This window comes from Nannospalax galili, unplaced genomic scaffold, assembly GCF_000622305.1.
Source record: "Nannospalax galili isolate Female #2095 unplaced genomic scaffold, S.galili_v1.0 scaffold366, whole genome shotgun sequence".
Lineage (NCBI taxonomy): Eukaryota > Metazoa > Chordata > Mammalia > Rodentia > Spalacidae > Nannospalax > Nannospalax galili.
Genome location: NW_008355168.1, coordinates 26468 through 40400, shown reverse-complemented (window position 1 = coordinate 40400; position 13933 = coordinate 26468). Strand labels below are relative to the sequence as shown.

Genomic DNA, 13933 nt, shown 5'->3' with positions numbered 1-13933 from the left:
TATATATATATATATAATCTTTGTTTCCCACTTCACATATGAGGAGACAGGCTGGGCAAGTGAAGGCACTTGCTGGGCCACATCACTCCCTCTTTTCTGGAGTGCTTTCATCTTTGACTGCACAGATCATGCCCCAGATACTTTCAGGATCTGAATATGCTAGGGACCATGAAGAAAGGGTTTAGGCCAGGAGCCTGAAGTCAAGTGAAGGGCTTCAGTGTGAAGTCGGCACATACTTCTGACAGGAACTGAGTGGCACTGTGCTGAGCCGCTGTCGCACCAGCAGTGTTCTACCCGGTTGCTTCTGAGCATGGGGCGTAACCATGACTCACGCTGTTGGTAGGACATCTGTGTTTGCTCATCTCTGCAGGCTGCTGCAACACAAAATAGGCTTGTCTCTTCAGAATGGAATCCAAAAGAGAGGAGAGACTCACTGCCCCCGGACCTCCTTCCAACACACAGTCAATCCTCTGAATCCACAGGTTCTGTGCCCACAGATTCAACCACCTTGGCTAGAAACTATAGTGAGCCTTAGCGTGGCACTTTGGTGAGGCCTATGGCGACACTATGGTAAGGGCTGAAGTAGTACTATAGTGAGGACTGAGGTGGCATTACAGTGAGGGATGAGGTGGCAGTCCTACAGTGGCACTATGGTGAGTCCTACAGTCTATCCGGAACATGTGTGAAGTTTTCCCTTGTCATTAACTCCTAACAGAACATCGTATAATGACAGCATTTATAGTACATTAGATATCACAGGTAATCTAGGAATGAGTTAAAGCATATGGGAAGAGGTGCTGGGCTTTGTGCAACTATCATGTCATTTGACAGCACCAGTGGATTTGATATCCTACAGAGGCCCTAGAACCAATCCCCAATAGATACCAAGGGATGACTGTGCTCTGTTGTGTATGTTTTAGGAGTACAATGAAGGTAACAAATGCCTAATGTAACAAAAGACCCCTTTTATTATTATTATCTTCCTCTGATGAGTACTTGTTTCGAGATAATTTGTCTATGAAAATAAATGTATATAAATAATACTTCATTTCCCCATTTTAATTAATATGAGAGTTTCTGATCCACATGAGTATTACCATAGAGGAAAGATTCACTTTTGGTTCAAAATAAAGAAAACTGGTGTTTTGGTGTGTCGGAAAGTCTGCTACTTCCATTAGTATTTTTCATGTAATGAAACTATAGCAGGCACTTAGTAACTGCTTTTCTGAAAAGCATTAACTCTTCACTTGAACCACAAGGTAACTCTGAAGGCAGGATGGAAGCCTTGTGTGTGCCTTCATTATTTGTCTACTCTGAGTCAGACTCCTGCTTAATTCTGCATAGGTAATGTTACTCAAGTAGAGTCCAGCTCAAAACCAGTGATACCTACCTAATATCATTCCCCTTCCATCTGAAGGAACACAGATTAGAGTAACTGAGGCATCTTACTGATGCTTTTACAATTCCTGTTCCAGTTCTAAAAGGTGCCAAAAGATCTCCAGTCATTTTCCTAAATCTCCAGTCACCCTGGATTCCAGTAACAGCAGAGCCTTGCAGGACAAACCCCTCTTTCAACCACCACCACCAAATGAAAGCAATTACCCCAGGTGGTGAGGCTGAACCTAGAGGAGCCACAATCATCTCACGGGAACCAGACTCTAATGGGAACCACAGATTCAAGCACGTTGGCACAGGCCACACCTTGACCAGAGCTGCTTCATTCTGCACACCTCCGGTCCTTACCCCAACTCCTCCTCTACCTAAAGTTCCTGTTAGCATCACAGAAGTAGAGCTGGGGACACTGAAATTCCTTATTTGTCCATTGCTTTGACTAACCCTTTCTCTGCTTTTCACCATTATCTTTTTGTAAGATTGGACTGTGTGGCCAGGCTCAGCCTGTTGGCAGTTGTCAGAGCTAGTGCTTCTGCCCTAAAACTCTGGCTATGAAAACACCCCACAATAGTCTCTTTCCACCTTTCTCTCTTTTCAAACAATGTCAACTTAAAAATATTTAATTTTTAATTAACTGAAGGAGTAAAAGGTGAGCTGGGGGTGTAGTGCAGAGGCAAAGAGTTTGCCTGGCATGTGCAAGGCCTTGGGTTTAATCCCTAACACTTGAAAACAGAGCAACACGTCCTCACTGAGAACAACACTCCTGCTTTTGGTGGAAGCCTGCTGAGGCCATCATGCCCTTGTAGGAATCAGTAGGTGATTAACAAGAATGACGGTGGGACTCTGAGGGAACTTCTACTCTGAAGGAAGTGATGAGAAGCCTTCCACAGCTAGGCATGTTGGTACAAGTCTGTAATCTCGGCACGTGGGAGGCAGGAGGATTGCTGGGAGTTAGAGGCCAGTTTCAGCTGCATAGTGAGTTCCAGTTCAATGGCCTATATAGAGAAACTCTATCTCAATAGAACAAAAACCCAGAAAACAAAAAAAATTTAAAAGAAAAGAAAATCAGAGAGAGAGAGAGAGAGAGAGAGAGAGAGAGAGAAGAGAAAAGAAGGAAAAGCCAGAAAACTGTGTAGTATATTCAGTGTGTGAAGCCCTGGGTTCGAGCCCCAGCACCTCTTCACCCTAACCAACACACAAGAAAGAAAGGAAGAGAAGGAAGCCAGGCATGGTGGTGCACTCCTGTAGTCCCAGCACTTGGGAGGCAGAAGCAGGCGGATCTCTGTGAGTTCGAGGCCAGCCTGGTCTACATAGTGAGTTCCAGGACAGCTGGGGCTACAGGGAGACCCTGTCTCAAAAAGACCAAAAAGAAAAAAAGAAAAAAAAGAAGGAAAGAGAGGGGATGGAAGTGAAAGTCTCCTCCCTGCCCCCCCAAACAATCATGGAGAGAATGAGGGCGGCATCCCCTGATAGTTTGGGACCTGAAGCTGGGCACAGAGTTCTTCAATTCAAGTAAAGGAAGTCAGCATTTATTTCACCCTTGGAATCCCAGTAGAAATGTTCTTGGCTTTCAAGAATCAACTCAAGACATGGAGTTATGGAACAAAGTTCTTTCCATGGTGTCTGTGAGGTAGCCCAGGTTAGTTACCCTCACCTTGCTAACAGGAGGAAACAGAAACACAGAAATATTAGCAGATGTAGAGCTGACCCTGAGAGACCACAGCCTGGAGCACCCCAGAGGTAGCTGGGCAGCCTTAGGCAAGTCGTTTAGTATCTATCTCTGTATCAAATACTTTGAGCAATGTTGAGACATTGTCTTGCTATACAGCCCATACCGGTCTTAAGTTCATGATCCGCCTACCTCATTCTCTGGAGTGCTTGAATTATAGGTATATACTATGACACACAGCTCTATGTCACCAGTTTTATGATCTCCTGACAGCCTGATTAGGTTCCCCTGGGAACCTAGCTGGTTGGCACCAGCTGTTTGGCTACAGTGGGTAAGCAGGAATCTACACAGAAGCAACTGGAAGATTTCACCCCCACCTAGTAAGCGGGTCATGGACAGAATATAACTCCCTTGACAGTCAAAGCATCCTAAAGCTTGACCCTACCTTCACCTCCACCCCCACACCCACCTCTCACCTCTGTAGGATCGGGCTCCTCTTCTGAATCTACCATACATTCCCTGCAAAAAGGAGGAAGGGTCAGTGCAGGCTGGGGAAGACCAGCAGGAGGTCTATCAGGTGTTATCTGCTGAGGTGAATGGCCCAGGAGGAATGTCCATCCCTTGCCTTCTTCTGAAATCCTCATTCTTTCTATACTAGTGCCATCCAGAAGAACTTTCTACATAACAGAAATCTGTGCTGTCCAATATGGTAGCTACTGATTCCGTGTGGCCACAAAGTGCTTGAAATGTGCCTAATACAACTGATGGACTGAACGTCCAACTGTATTTAATTCATTTTAAATTTAAGTAGCTGCACATGGTTAGTAGATTCCAGAATGGATGGGAAACCTGCAGCTTCCTGTATCCTTCATGTAGCCATTGGGACACTCCCTTCTCTAAAATTGCTTACTTGGACTTATATGATTCCCTTCATTGTGGTGCACTTTTGATAAGTGTGACTACCTTCTGACCCATCCATCATCTTACCAACTTTAGTGACTCATGACAACTGTCCTTTATAAATATCTTATGGATGAATTCAAAAGCTTTTTGTGTGTGTGCTGGGCACCAAGCCCTGGGCCCTATGCATGCTAAACAAGCTTTTTGCCACTGGGTCACACCCTGGTCCTTGGTTTTTTTGAAGTAGAATCTCACATGTAGCCCATGTTGATCTCAAACTTGTGATCTTCCTGCCTCTGCCTCCTCAATGCTAGAACTGCAAACATGCACCACCACAGCCACTCAAAAACATTCTTTAATAAAATGGTTCCAAAGAAAGCAGTCTAAATCAGGGAGGTGGCGCTGATAACTGTTTCAAGTCAGAAGTGCCCAAGTTCTGCTGGAACTTGAATTCCAAGCATCCTACCCAGAGGGGAGTGTGTGCTGTGTGTCCTGTAGCCATTCTTGGAAAGCTTTCCCGATGTGGGATGCAGACTCCTGGTTATATCAGGATCATACTTCAGTTTGGTGGCCTGATGGGGCAAGGCACAGAGGTTGACCTACCTGGCCAGGAAATATGAAGACCACTTCGCAAAGCAGTAGTATACACAACAGCTCTCTCTTCATTTTGTTTCCCGTTTCTTCTGTGTCCCTTAAGTATTTGAAGAGTAAAAGCAATTAAGCTTGTAATAGATGAAGGCGAAGGACATAGCAAATTCAAGACCCTGTGACTTTGCCTCCTCTGACTCTTTTAGCATTGGCTCTCAAAGACAAGCATCTGGAAGATGAGTTGTGTGTGTGTGCATGTGTGTGTGTGTGCATGTGTGTGTGTGTGTGAGTACAGATAGCATAAAATTCACCACCTCAATTATTAAATGTTCAATTCAGAGACTGGAGAGATGGCTCAACAGTCCTCTTCCAGAGGACCCGGGTTCAGTTCCCAGCACCCACATGGCAGCTAATACCTATCCTTAACTCCAGTTCCAGGGGGTCCATCTTCCAGTCTCAGGTGGGCACCAAGCATACACCAGGCATACATGTGATGCACTTACATACATGCAAGCAAAACGCTCATACACATAAAAATCAAAATAAATAGAAAATATCAAATGTTCAGTTCAATGACATAAACACACACACACACATACACATACACACACACACACACACACACACACACACACACACACACATGCTGTCATGAACTCAACCACCACCCGTTTCCAGAACTCTGTCTTTGTGAACTGAAATCCTGCAGTCATTAATGCTTGGGCCTCTGCCCTCCCAGCCCCTGGCCACCACCATTCTATTTTCTGGGTCTATGAATTTGACTATTTTTCATATATCACAGTCATGTAATCACACAGTATCTGTCCATTTCTGATAGGCTTAATTCACTTAGTGTGATATCCTGAAGCGTCATACACACTGTGAACTATGTCAGAATTCCTGTTCTTTTAAAGGTTGAATAATATTCCATTGGTTGGTTAAACTACATTTTTCTGATCCAGTTATCTGCTGATGGCTACTGGCTGCTGAAAAGGGTTTTGCCCAGAGATTTCTGTAGGCCATCCTTGGTACTTCTTGGCCACCCAGGGACACAGCACCTGGGCCTGGCTTCCTGTGAGGGAATCCCTGCTGGCCTGTGAGCCTCAGTAATGGCCTCCCTGACCATTTCAGAGGTAGCTGTAGGGATTCTATTGCTGGCATGTCATGGTGCCATCCCACATCCCTCAGATGCAGGGCTCTGGCAATTATAACAGACTTCTGAGACTCCCTCCATGCCACCCTTACTCCCAAATTCCTTTTCACATCAACTGACAGATTCTCTGAAATACAGATCTTCAAAAACAGAGACAGCACTTGGCATTTGGCCATTAAACTCACATCTGCTTTGATCTCCAGTCCAGCTTCCATTTGCTTTCCCTACAGCTCCTGCTCTTGGTGGCTGGAAGTGTGTTAGTTGGTAGGGTATTCTTTTGTGGTCTGGCAGGCCCACTCACTTGGCTATCCACAGCATCAAAGCAGGACCTTTCTTCCCCTGACTCATTTTCCTTCAGTCACAACAACTCTGATTCCCACCCTTCCCTACCCAGGACCCCAGGGTCCCCTGGCTCACAATAACTCTGATCCGCAGCCCCTCCACTCAGGACTACAGTATTCCAGGGCCACTGGCTCAGAAGCTGCCGAGATCCATCTTGCCAGGGGCTGGCTCTGGTTTCTTTGAAAAGACATGCTGCCTTTTGGAAGTGCTGTCTAGACTCTTCATATGCCCCAAACTCCCTTCAGCTCCAAGATAAAAACATAAAGGGAGGATTAGCTGGGAAAACTGTTGCCTGCTTAATTCATGTGTGGCTGCTGGAGGTAGCACAGAGTTGTAGAGAGAAGGTAGGGGTGCCAGGCAGGAACCGTGGGGTAAAAGTAGTTCAGAATCAAAGTGCCTGTGGGCCTGCTGGTAACAGGTAGAGAAGGAGCACACAGCGAAGAGGAGGGAGCACAGAGCCTCGGGGTAGGGAGCACACAGCTTCAGGGAAGGGAAGTAGAGCTGATCAGGAGGGAGCATAGTTGTGAAGAGATGGTGGGGTTCTAGGGATGGATGAGAAGTAAAACAAAAGTGACTCGGTGAGTACAGGCCGTGGGCTCACAAGGAATCCTGCTCTCCTGAACCCTCTCTCTAGGACCATTCTCCACGGCAGAAACAGAAGGGCTCCTGGGGTCTTTGCTCTCCTTGGCCTGCTCCTAGCAGGATGAACTGAAGGCTGTGCTGGCCCTTTCCTCATTGGATGGACAGCTGGGCTGGCACCTCTCTGCCTTTGGCCATTCCAGAAGGAAGTGGTAGTGAGGGTCACCAGCACCGGTACATGAAATCTTCTAGTGAGGAGTGTTTCCTTTCTCAGCTTTCCTTAAATTTCTCCTTTCTCAAGTTTTCCAGAATTCCACTTAAATTCACCCTTTAGTCTGTCTCATTATTTATATCCTTTTGAAAAGAGATCTTTGAAACAGGCCGTGCTTTTCTCCTGGTGGTCCTCTGCCTCAGCTCCCCGGCTTTTCCTGCCTTCATTGTCCAGCAGCCTGGAGGGTAGGGAAGGACCAAGTGCTTTTCCAGATGTGATTCAGAGCTAACTCCTCTTCCTCTTCAAACTGATCAGCCCTTTCAGCCTGGGGGCCTTGCTAAGTCTTTGTTCTGGTTATCCACTAAGTTACTGGGATTGTTTTGGTTGTTGCTTTGAGATAGGATCTTGCTATAAAGTCCAGGTTAGTCTTGAACTCCTAATCCTGCTTCAGCCTCTGGAATGCCTGCATTGCAGACATGCACCACCATGCCAGCCAACATAAGGCTCTCCTGAATGGTTGACAATTCTAGATGCCGGACAACTGCAGAGAATGGTGTTAGACATCTGCACAGCAGCCCCTCTCCAAAGGGTCAACTCTTTTTCTGGAAAAACGGGTAAAGAAGAGGTGCTCACATTCATGGCTGTGAAGACTCCAAAAGTGCATCATGGGAAGTCCCTTCTCCACAGCAGAAGGGATAGAAGCATGCTAGAGTTTTGTGCTCTCAGGCATTAAGGACCTGTTATTTATATTCTTTAGGGCTTTTGGCCTTGCTGGGCCTTGAGCCAGTGGAGATGAGTCGCACATAAGCAATGCAAAAGGTCCCTCCAAACTCCACAATCACAGCAAACTGCTGGATGGGCTGCGTGGCATGAAAGGATGATTGGGAAATTAGTCACGAGCCAGCTGGAAAATTGTATAGTCTCAACACAAGAGGAGAAGGAGGAAAGCCACGTCCTTGTTTGCCTTTGTGGAAGGTGTGGTGTAGAGGTCAGGGGCAATGCCTGGATGAAAAATAACGGGACTGGCAGGTGAGCAGACCCAAACTTAGGGCCTACAGGCAGGGGTTTGACTCAGTAGACCCTGGGTGCTCACCAGAATGCTGGGTTTACAACTGCTCATGGGGAGGTCAAGGTGGGATTTACGAAGTCTGAGGCTGATTTTATGCAAACAAAGACCTGTGGATTTTCCCCTCCTGTATTCTCTTCCTATTGTTATAAGTAGTTATTTCCCAAGATCATTAAAGAACCGAAAAAACAAGCAAGAGAAAGGAAAGGAAGACTAGAAAGGAGGAAGGAATGAAGGGAGAGGAGGGAGGAGAGAGAGGCTCCCTTCCTACCTCTGCTGGGCTGTTATCCCTGAAAACTCAGAGGGATGGTAGAATGGCTGTAAGGCCTATGGTTCCAAGGCCCTAGCCCTTGCATACAAAATTGAACTTTACAGATTAGAAGAGGCAGTTCATCTGGGGACAGTTCAGCAGGCTAAGGGCCTGGCAACTTGACAAAGCTTCTGTGTAAATCAAAAAATTTTTAAATTTTGGCTAATCATATGTTTAAGAATTGAGCTACAGCCCAGCCCTGCTAGCGACATTATTAATGTGCTCTGGGTTGATACCAGAGAGCAGCATGTCACAATGCAGGGAACAAAACACTTGAACTCTCAACTTAGACCCCCAACTGCCACTTACAGGTCTGCCTGGGTGATGTTGCCTCTGTGAGCCTCGGTTTCCTGAACTTGCTAGTGAGCTAATCATTTCCATCTTCCTGAATTGTCTCAGAGCTAGAGAAGCAGCAGATAAGGACTCAGGATGGCTGGCACATAGTAGGTATGCACTACACTTATGTCAGGAACACCTTCATCAACAGGATACAAATTGATTGAAGTCAGTAAGGGAGAAGAGGTGTTAGGCTCTTGAGGTGTCATGATGTTCAAGCGTTAATACCAAATCCTGTTTCCTAGTTTGTGTGACCTGATTCTTGACAAGAGATACAAAATGCCATGCCCTTCATCATAAGGGAACAGTATGATCAGGAGCCATTGTTTCCTGAATGCGGGGTAGGACCTTGTATCCTCTATTTGTTTTCTTATTTGCCTTTCCAGGGCCTGTTTACAACATACATTCAGGGCCTCAACGACGATGCTCTGAGAAATCTGAAACTAGCTCTGAGACATCTAGGAGATCAGGTGTCATGACTGAGCAGGCCTATGGGATGCCCAGCACCCAGATGTCAGGGGGCTGAGTAACACGTGAGACTGTTAGGAAGTCGGGGACACAGGAGCTCTTGGTCTCTCCTTCTGCAGTCCGGGCAGCAGACACCAGCTCTTGGTGGAATAAAACAAGTTTCTCCTTCTGTGACCTTTGTTCAGTGTGAACAGCCAGCAGGAGGAAGCTGAGAGCAGACTTTCTTCTACTGTGGGCACTGCGTTACTGGCTTTTGCTTCCACACATCTGTCCTCAGCCTTCCAGAAGCCCAGCCTACATCAGGCACTCATTCAAGACCTCTAGCAAAGGGGCTTGTGCCACAGGGACCCTTCGCAATGCCCCAGGACCTCAAGCCCCCACTCAGATAAGCTCCTTTTTCCTGGCCCTTATGAAAGCTGATCTACCCCTGCCACTGCCATCAAATGCCTGTTGACATGTGAGAGGTACAAGCCGGCTATGCAAGACACATGCTCTGGGCTTGAAGAACTGGTAGTTTGGGCAGGCAGTGCCAATAACTAGATGCTCACAGACCAGAGTCAAGTATGCACATCTATCAAGGGCAAAGGGGTAAGATCCATATGTCCCAGGCGCTTCTTCAGGGTCCCTAGGAGGAGGTACGATTTGGAATACAAAAGGTTCTCAGTATGTGAGGGCTTTGGGGGAGTTCAATGCGAGGTCTTTATTCTCTAGGTGTCAGCTAATTGATTATTAGTTTCCACATACTAAACAGAATAGAAATTTAGTACAAATGTCTACAGGGTCTACAGCCCAACCCTGCAGTGAGCATTTCAGAGGCTCCAGGTAGAATCAAGTTTTTTCTGAGTCAATATCCAAACAAACTTCTGGAAGCTGCTGTCTGGTGTGTGTTAGGAGCATTATGCATAGTCAGTCTGTATACCTCAGTTGGACCTGTAAGCCAGGGGTCACTCCCAGGACCTTGGCCTGTGGCATGTCAGGCAGCTGCTAAGAACACCCAGCTATATGAGTTCTACAAGAACAGCTGGATAGTGGCTTCCTGGGCCTTGCTGGCTAGCCCAGAGCTCTCCTGAGATGGCCCTTCAAACAAGCCCATGAAGTATGTGCTGAACAGCTAGCATCTGCCTTGTTTCCCTTTTTAGTAACCAAGAATTGAGTTTATCTTCTTTTCTACCCCCAAGTCTGTCTCTCTAAAAACAAACAAACAAGTTGGACATGGAAGCATTCACCTTTAGTCCTAGGACTTGGTAGACAGAGGCAGGCGGATCTTTGTGAGATGGAGGGAGGCCAGCTTGGTAAGGTCCAAGCCAGCTGGGACTACAGGGAAACACTGTTTCAAAAGAAAACAACAAAAACACCCCAGAAACAAAACGTGTGTCTCCCAAGTGGGGTGAAAGTAGACGGCTGGGCGGTGAGGACCACAGTGCATGACTGAGGTCCAGAGCAGTTCTGCCTCTGACCCTCTTTTCTTTGCCTCTCTCTTAATTCTTCCCCCTCCTGCCCTCCCCTCCTTTTTGAAATAAGATCACGTGCTTTCCATGTTTGCCTTGAACTTCGGATCCTCCCACCTCTACCTTTTGAGTGCTGGGATTACAGCTATGGGCCATCACATCCAGTTTACATGGTGCTGGGGATCGAGCCCAAGGCTTTTGGCATGCTAGGTAAACACTCTGCCAAGCTCTAGCTCTAATTTTCAGTGACTCTGGGTCATCCTCACTCTGATTGGGTTTGATATGGAACCCATCGCATGGCTAGCCCAAAGGTGGCATTTGTTCTGGGTTTCTGGATTTAGCTGCCCCGTGAAGAATTTTCTTCCAGTGTGTCCACAGCAAATGGCCCAAAGAAGGCATGAACGGAACATTTCAGTCCTTCATTATCTATCTATTTCAACAAAAGAGTTGAAAATCATTGACAGAAAACAAAATTTAAAGAAAAACTATTCTGAGATAGTATGCGCACAATTGCTATTGAGTCAGATTGCAATTGACCATTTCAACTCAAAATACAAAAGGATCTCTCACAGATACTTGATGTCTGAAAGAAGTATGTGGATTTTGCAGTTTGAGTGACCCTAAACCCATGACTAATGAGCCATGTTGCTGCCTCAGTATTAGGCTTAAAGCAACCCACCTATGTCCTGGAAGTTCTGAAAGCCCTAAAGCTTACACCAGGCCTTCCAAACTGATGAGTTGTGCTGGAGTCCCTATAAAGCCTGCACTGGGTACATGGAGCATTCATCTCTCCCAAAGCCATGGGGGGTTATGGTCAGATTGTTGCACCCTGAAAGTATGCCTGAGCTCCTTACTGGGGTTGAAATTCAGTGGTCTGCTCATCAACACAGTAGGCCACAGGGGTTTCAGAACTCAGAGGCTGCCTCAGGACCCACATAAGTGGTGGGAGGAATGCCGCTGGTCCTCAGCTGCTCCTGGCTTTATCCTGGGTCTGGGATGAAGCAGGCCATAAGCTAGGGGGTCTCAAAAGAGACGTCCCAAATAATCTGAGAACTCTGTTTAGGCAAACTGGGACGGGTGAGGGATACTGTATTGATGCTGCCTGGCTCCCCTGAGAACACACTTCAGGTAGAATAAATTGGTGGGCAGAAGGAATTATTTATGTTCATGTGTTCCCACTGTGTGGTCTGGGTCTAAGTCTGACTGTACCCTTGGAGGGCCACAGATTGGTTCTTGACAAGCCAAAGTCTGGATTCCAGCAAGAATTCTTTTATTTTTATTTTATGTGTATGTGTATTGCCTGCGAGTATGTGAGTGCACCCGTGTAGTGCAATGCCATGGAGGTCAGAAGAGGGCTTCGGATTCCCCGGAACTGGAGTTAAGGATGGTTCGAAGCCGCCATGTGGGTGCTGGGAATCGAACCCGGGTCCTCTGCAAGAGCAGTCAGTTCTCTTAACCGCTAAGCCATCTCTCCAGCCCCTCCAGCAAGAATTCTTAAGTTATCTTTCAGGAATTCTACTCCAGCAGTTGTATTTGAGGATTTCTTCACAGGATTGCAAACATACATACACACACATACACACACACACACACACACACACACACACACACACGAGTTTTTTTCTGTCAGCCGCATAAAACCACTATATCATTCTAAATTGGTCATTAAATAAATCATTGTTACTGCATTTCATTGCACTTGAGTTATCTGAGAGAGCAACATGCTTTCCTACACCCCTCCCTCCCCCGCCCCCAGTGAGGTTAAGAAGGCAAAGGTATGGAAAGAATCCAGAGAGCTTAGATATTTTTCTGCAGGGAGCACTAGGAAAAGAAAAAAAAAAAATCAGTGATGTTATTTTCTCCTGCACTTGGAAAGGTCCTTAAGATGTAGGCACACTTGATTGATGTCACTGAGCAAAAGGCAGAACAGACTTGTAAGTTTTTGAGGGGATATGGAGAACAAGAATGTAAGGAGACCAGAGGTAGTTTTCCGTCCCGACTCTCAGTGTGAATACAAGTCCCTAAAAGTCACCACTTCTCTCTCCCAGCACTCCTGCCTAATTAGGCTGTGTAGGCACACTCTCTTCTTGCAGCATCCCCAGCCTCAGTTTCTCTGTGGGCCCCCTAAGGGAAGACGGCAGCCCTACAGTCTCTGTCCACTTCCAGGCATATCCCAAGGCAGCTGAATCTAGTTACTGCCCTCCAGTCCTAAACTGCTCCCATTGTCTGTCCAGACACTCCAGCCATTCTTTTCACTTTCTGTTTACAGTGCACACAGACTTCTGTAAGAAATTTGTCCTGCCTAGTCTCTCCCTTCCCCTGACCACCTTCACCTCTTCCAAATCACTTCAGCCTATTCCCACTTCGCGCCTCCAAATCACTTTAGCCTGCGCCGAGTTATTGCAAAACTCTCCCCTTGGACTGATGCTTGCTCCATCTTTTGCAGGAATTACAAGCCCATGCTTTCATTAAGTATTTCTTAACTGGCTCAATTTGCCCAAAAGACTTTAAAGGGACAGAAGAGAAGCTGACCGTTAGGCAGAGAAGAAATTCAACTTACCACCGCTCACTCCTAAGAGGCTTTTGTTTGGTGCTCTAGCAGGCTCCTGGCTCTGCCCCCCTGAACAGCTCCAGACAATTTTAAGGTTCAAGAGCGGGTGGGGCCAGTGGCCCCGGGTAGGCGGGTTTCTCCTTAGCTGGAGGATGCTCAGTGGACAGGGCCACCGGGTAGCCAAACAGGCGGGCTGTGTTCCTAAGGAAGGGGAGGAAGTGCTCATGGAGGAGCACAGCTAATCTTGGCCTGGCGCCAGCCTGATTATTCACCATCCTGATGTCATCGAATCAGGAATTTTCTAGAGTTGAAAGGGACTTAAGAATCATCCCGCTTTAAAACCCTGGTTTCAAAAGCTTAAAAGGGACTCTCAGGATCCACTGGCTTTAAGCCCATCATGACAATGAGTGTTTATAGTTCGGAACAGTCACACTTGACTAGGCAGGGAGAAAGGGAGTCTTCAGGAATTTGAAGCAGTGTCTCCTCTGGACATAAGGACAAACCCCCACCAGGCAGAGATGTGCCCATGGAAGTGATTGGGGACAGTAAACATTTGGAGGGGAGTTGGTGGTGCTTCTCCCTGGCCACTGCACCAGCAGTAGAAGTGTCCCCTGCCTCCCATCTGCTCTCAGGGCTTTTGGGCTGAGGCTCTGCCCTGACGTTCATCAGCCAAGAGCTCCTAGAGAATTGTTTCTTTTCTCTGGAAAAGTGAAGAACGGGACAGATCTTTTTAGCCCCAGTCCTCTGAAATTCCATCACGAGCCACCCTTACTCAAGCCTCTAGGGGCCAGTTAGAGCTCTGAAGTTTGCTCATGGAAACAGTCCTTCCGATGAGCTAACACTTTTCCCAACCGACAGATGCCTCAGCAATCATCAGGGCTCCAGTCAAGCCTCCAGCCTGCAGTTAGGTTTCCTCACAG

At 46.9% G+C, this 13933-nt stretch overlaps 1 protein-coding gene across 4 annotated transcripts in view; it reads right to left on the bottom strand.

The window, feature by feature from the left end:
- Plat (plasminogen activator, tissue type) overlaps positions 1 to 13110 on the bottom strand; it is a 24527-nt gene extending 11417 nt beyond the window's left edge. Inside the window, exons 1-4 of one of the 4 annotated variants that reach the window (XM_008852290.3) lie at positions 13023 to 13110; positions 4565 to 4652; positions 3538 to 3580; positions 237 to 374 (exon numbers count right to left, since the gene is read on the bottom strand). In XM_008852290.3, coding sequence (XP_008850512.1) covers positions 237 to 374; positions 3538 to 3580; positions 4565 to 4627 — 244 coding nt within the window. In that variant the 5' untranslated portion in view covers positions 4628 to 4652; positions 13023 to 13110. Of the gene's footprint in view, positions 1 to 236; positions 375 to 3537; positions 3581 to 4564; positions 4653 to 5887; positions 6020 to 13022 lie in introns of those variants that run through there. The other 3 variants (XM_029555655.1, XM_029555656.1, XM_029555657.1) reach the window with 3 other exon arrangements.
- Positions 13111 to 13933: the final 823 nt, after the last annotated feature.